This window comes from Oratosquilla oratoria, chromosome 31 (genome assembly GCF_046742065.1).
Source record: "Oratosquilla oratoria isolate Oo_2021 chromosome 31, ASM4674206v1, whole genome shotgun sequence".
Taxonomy (NCBI): domain Eukaryota; kingdom Metazoa; phylum Arthropoda; class Malacostraca; order Stomatopoda; family Squillidae; genus Oratosquilla; species Oratosquilla oratoria.
The window spans coordinates 22,491,890-22,498,069 of NC_134807.1; the positions used below are offsets into that span (position 1 = coordinate 22,491,890).

The 6,180-nt window shown below is 34.8% G+C and overlaps 1 protein-coding gene across 1 annotated transcript in view; it reads right to left on the minus strand.

The window, feature by feature from the left end:
• The window catches only part of beta-Man (beta-mannosidase), a 71,822-nt gene extending 66,658 nt beyond the window's left edge, over positions 1 to 5,164 (minus strand). Inside the window, exon 1 of the mRNA XM_076213417.1 lies at positions 5,111 to 5,164. Coding sequence (XP_076069532.1) covers positions 5,111 to 5,149 — 39 coding nt within the window. The 5' untranslated portion in view covers positions 5,150 to 5,164. The remainder of the gene's footprint in view (positions 1 to 5,110) is intronic.
• Between the last annotated feature and the right edge of the window lie 1,016 nt (positions 5,165 to 6,180).

The following is a 6,180-nucleotide window of genomic DNA, read 5'->3' on the forward strand; positions in this document are numbered from 1 at the left end:
CAAAGAGACAAATTTCCGAGAAGTTTATACATGGCACTCTATCATAGATTTTGTGGCTTCTTGGCAAACACAAATGCTGAAGGCCCAGCCAGCCAATTGCAACCCAGCTCTGGCAACAATTATGTTCACTACAGTAGAAACTCTACAGCTACATTGCCAAGGACAGGAAGTGAGTCTATGTTTACAGCTGTGCATTACACAATGGAAACTCACTGATGCAGTGATTGAGGACAATAATTACATAGAAAGGTAGAGGGAGGCAAAAATGACTTGGATGACAGCACCACCCTAAGCCCAACCTTCCATAGTTTAGTGATCTTCTGGTTATGTGGATTTGGCAAAGGAGTTAGTAATGATTCTGAACTCAATGAGGAGAGATGCAACAACAGCATGTCCCACCTGGAAAAAGCAGTGTTGTTTTATGTGGACTTGCACAACAAGTGCATGAACAAAATGCATCAAGACATTAACATCCATTATTTTGGTCAAGTTTACCTTGAGCCACAGCCTGGCCCTTCACACACCAAGGATAATACAGTATTGGTGAACTTCTGCAGAAGAATTTTAAGGGTTTCTGAGAAAAGCAGAGGAAACTTCAATGTTGCCACACAGCTAATGTTGCCATCTCCCTCCTTACACATCAACGAACTTCAGGATTTTCATCATACATTAAATGTGAGGCTTCCTATTTTGGTTTATATTATGATTTCCAGATTGATTGAATAATTGCACTAAATACTTGCTACAACTATGTTTTGTGGCAGCTGAGGAGATGTGATTTGGGATGAAAGCTGGGGATTACCGGGCTGTCCTGTCCTAAAGTATATAATCAGCAAGGCCCTTCCAATTTCTAAATTGCTCCATATTAGGTGACTGTACTGTATAAAGAGTCCCACGCTAATACACCACAAACAACAATCCAAAGTTTCCTCCCAGAGAAATCTATGGGAGGGCCTGAGCATCGCCAGCTTCCTTGTGTAAGGAAAAAGCCCTTTGATATATATGTATGTCGACACCTTCACCTCCACCTGAAGGTGCAGCCCTAAGGAGCTGAAACTCGTCTTCAGACTGGTTTCAAGATCTCTATCAATTTTAACATGCCAAATAAAAGAATCAGTTACTTCATTCAAATTCCTCAAGACTAAAAATCATCTATAACACCACTTTCCACAAATATTGCACAACACTGAATTTACTACCACATCTCTTCCACAAACACTACATTGGTACACTTTTGGTAATACACAATTTTTCTTCTATGTTACCATAAGCTTAGTTTGCCTGGTACACTTTCCCTATGTATTTTGATGCGCTGATTAAGTTTTGTTCTAGTTTATGTTTAATAATGACTTAAAGAACTCAAGAAATGATGACAATATCATCATACCATATGTTAGCACATATGATGCATCCTTATTTTACAAGATTTTGAAAGAAAATATTGTATTCTGAGGAAAAAGTTTCATTATATATTGAAAGTTACTGAAAAAGATTTCATACAGGAAGGGAGCTATGCTCATAGTGACCAGTCTTAGTATCTTTCAGCATCAAGTACATTCTTAAATTCTTGAAGAGTATTTGCACACACTGTTGCCTCATCCAATTCATTCCAGATATCCAACACTCTGTGTGGGAAGCTATTATTTTTCAGATATCTTCTATAATTATCCTTTTTGAGTTTCTTTTCATGTCCTCTTGTTTTTCTCTTGTCCCAGTTCAATAAATTATCTCTATCTAGGACTTCTATTCCTTTCATAATTCTGTAAATAGTCAGTAGATTTCCTCTTTCTCTTCTGTTCCAGGGTTGGTAGTTCCAATTTGGACAATCTTTGTGCACATATCTAAATATAATATCATACTCAGTGCATTGAATGCAATCAAATGATTACAAAAAAGACATAATGCTTGCAAGGAATAAAGAATTTGGTCTTGGTATGAAATAAAAATGCCAGAGCAGGCATCATTAGTACACCTAGAGATCAGTTCAGACAATGACATAAAATTATCAGGTCCATGGACAGCTATCTATTGCAATTTTTCATTGATGTATCTCTTTATAAGCACGTCATTAGTTGACCAATGGAGACTGGAGATGCAACCCCTGTATCATTAGTTCTACATTTGGTGCCCAAACTCTAATTCACACCACATAGGTGCTAGCTTGTTTTTCAATATTAGATGTTACTGTAAATATCATCAGTAGTATATTTTTGTGCTCAACAAAGATCTCCTCAGACCCCTTTAATCATACCACAGGCCATTCTACATTCTATGCTTCATCTTAATATGGTTACATTAAACACAGGGTGATTTATATCAATCAATCAATTCAATGTCCCTGATCTCTTGCAGAAAATCTGCAGCTTTCAGGTAACTGGCAACAGCCTCCTGACAAGATCATAAGTCACACAGGCAGGGGAGGTATAATGTGTTGTCAAGGAATTGCTAGTGTGGGGCACTGTAGTATGAGGCCTGGTGTTCTGTGTCCTCTGTATTTACCTATTTGTATTTTACGGGAAGGGGAGCTACCCTTGTGGTGTCCCACCTTTGTATCTTGCAGTGTCTAGTTTGCTCTTAAATTTGTGAGTGGTTTTTGCACACACTGTTTCGTCCAGTTTGTTCCAAGTGTTCACTACTCTGTGTGGAAAACTGTTCTTCAGAAATATTCTATAACTATCTTTTTTTTAGTTTCTTTCCATGTCATCTTGTGTTTCTCTTGTCACAATTTAACAAGTCCTCTCTATTTAATATTTCTGTGCCCTTCATGATTCTATAGATGGTCAGTAGGTCACCTCTCTCCCTTCTTTGCTCCAAAGCTCCAATCTAGCCAGTCTCTCTTCATATGACAAGATTGAAAGTGCTGGAGCCATTTTTGTGGTTGCTCTCAGGGTAGTTTGAATTTACAGTGGGACTTAATCTATCTACGGTAAGACTTATTCTATGTTGGTACTGATTTAATGCTGGATGGTACCCTAAGCTCAGACATGACAGTTTGGTCTTTGTCAGATGTGGAAGTTTTTTTCTGTGGGGTTTGTGTCTGGGGGTTGTTGTTGGAGTATTGAGTTTGCCAGACTGTCTTGAAGGGCTTGTTTAGTAATCTCAGTATGTATCTGTTTTTGTGTAGATGTTTTGTGTGGTATACATGTGGGTTGACATGGATGTTTGAGTAGTATACTGCTGGTGTATATATATATATATATATATATATATATATATATATATATATATATATATATATATATATATATATATATATATATATATATATATATATTATTGGTGGTATATTTATGTATGATATGATGATGATGATATGGTTTAATGTCACAAACTCCCCATTATCGGAAGGCTAGGACGCCCCTCACAGAGGACTTTGTAGCATGAAATTAATGAACTATGCCCTTGGTCCAACTTCGCCGGAGGCAGGACTTGAACCGCCATCCCCTCACCCTTTGCCGCAAGTAATGATGCCCTAACCCACTCAGTTAGCAAGCTTCCAATATATATATATATATATATACACATACATACACATACATATAGAGACATTATAACAAGTTAACAAGAATGAGAACAGGAAACAGGAGTTTATTTCTAACACACACATAGTTTTATGCACCAGCATATATATCAATATACAGAATTGGAAATTGTTGAGTACCAAGACACTTCCTGTGAATTTTTTTCTTACAATCATGTCAATCATATTTTTCATTTTATTCAACTGTTTGTGACTTCAATTGGCTACAAATTTTACCACTAACAAAAAAGAAAAAAAATATCTTAGCCGAAGGGAAACCCATAACTCAGGAAAAATAGTTTTTCTTAGCATCATGCATTACTCTAAATATCAAATCACAAAAGAAATCAGAAAAAATTATTATATTTGTTAAGGAATGCAAAAGTATAACTTGTTCATTTCATTAATGCATTTTTTTTTCTTGAGGGGGGTGAGAAGGATATATGGACATTCAAATAAGAAAACACTGTTCACAAACTAATAACAACTTTGATGACATTCCTGGTGTACAACAGTCCTGTCTAGAGAGGTATAATTACTCAATATAAATTGTTTGTAAAAGTTTACCATACCATTATGTTTGGTAATTGTTAAGGTAGACACGTCATTATTTTCAAACTTAAATGTGTTTCTGTGAACTTATTTGGACGAAAGAATGATTCTTCACTATAATGTTTTTGAAGCAAATTAATTACTAGTTTCCATAAAAATAGTAGAATTTGTTTTGCTATGAGAGAGGTGGGGAAGCAAATTGGGCTGCTAGAGGTAGAGGTCCTATAGATAATAGAGGTCCACCACACAACCCCACTAATAAAAAATTATTTATAGTATGACTTGTGTGAACCTAATGTTGATTTCCGCTGTAAATCACTTATGTTTTATACCCACCCCAGTTGAGTTGGCATGAAAATGTGTAAATTTTAGTAGAAATATCACCAATGTTGGTTGTGTTAATAATTCATTTTGCCATGTTTAGGCTTTAGCACTGACGGGGTGAGGGAGTAATTTACATTGTCATAACACAACTAATTTCTAAAATAATATATGACACTCACCTTCCTCCTCTCTCTCCCATCACTGTTTACATGGATGACCAAGAATGCATCTACATTAAACTCACTGTCGATACAAAAATTATAAACAAAAACCCATACATTTGCAGATCTTCATTTAAGAAAGTTTATGAAATGTAATTGTAATTGTCAAGTTGAACTAGCTGATCTAGAACAGAAAAAAATTATAAGGCATATGGTGGACCTCTGCAGAATTAATATCCTAACCACACCTCAGCAGTGCAAAACTGTTCTGAAGAATTACCAACTACTGAAAGAAGATAAGTCTGTCCAGGCTAACCATAAGCGAATTCATAAATAAGTATGATTGTTGGAGAAAAAGAGACGGTGCCTTACGATGGTAACACCTCTCCTGTATATTGCAATTCCGTAGGTATAACCGTATAAACGTTTGATAAGGTTTCATTCTCTTCAAAGTTGATAGGGACTTGGGTTATTGCAATAACATTACATAACCTCAAAGTTTGTATATAAGCACCAGAATAATTAGTGAATGGTGGTATTATATTGACATTACCTTATGACACGATAGTGCTGCACTGTTCCTTTTCAGCATAAACACGTTTAAATTCAAAGTTATCGCGTAATACCGGTATCATCCGTCCTTACTCACAACCATGCACTCCGTAGAATACAATCAGCTGATTTCTGTAAACAAATATTCTATGTTATTACTATTTTTTCTTACAAGTTTGCTCGTAGTTTATATCATTACATAACCATCCTGTAGGCTACTACAAAGCCATAAACTTGTAAAATGTGTATTTAGGGACGTTACGCATCTTTATTAATGAAGGGTTACATACATCTTTGCTCATGAACAGAATAGGACAATGCCTACGTAGTAACTTTGTTTTGTTAATACTAGAGTAGTTTTGCAGCAGTGGGTGTATGATACAGATTTTAAATGATAAGGACAGGAATTGCGATAACTAAGGAAAAGTACAGTAAGAAATAGTTGGAAACAAATAATTTTGAACATAATTCTACGGTGCGTACACCGATGTTGCCCCTTAGTAAATGCCGAGAATATGGGAATGTTTTGGGCGTTGATAACCTACAGTATATACATACATAATATGTATATGTATATATATATATATATATATATATATATATATATATATATATATAGAAATATATATATATACACATATATATATATATATATATATATATATATATATATATATATATATATACGTGTGTATATATACACATAAATATATATATATATGCATGAGAAATCACATAAACTCGTGATTCTAAATATGTACCCTGAGGATGTCTGAATAGACGAAAGCGCTTGGTCATCAGTTTTTCTTTTTTCCTTGGTGGTTTTTCCGCATATGTATATGTGTATATATATGTATATATATATATATATATATATATATATATATATATATATATATATATGTGTGTGTGTATTTACCTAGTTGTATTTACCTAGTTGTATTTTACGGGAAGGGGAGCTATGCTCGTGGGGTCCCGTCTTCATATCTCATTTTATCTAAACTATTTTTAAATTCATGTATTGTTTTTGCACACACCACTTTCTCATCTAACTTGTTCCAACTGTCTATT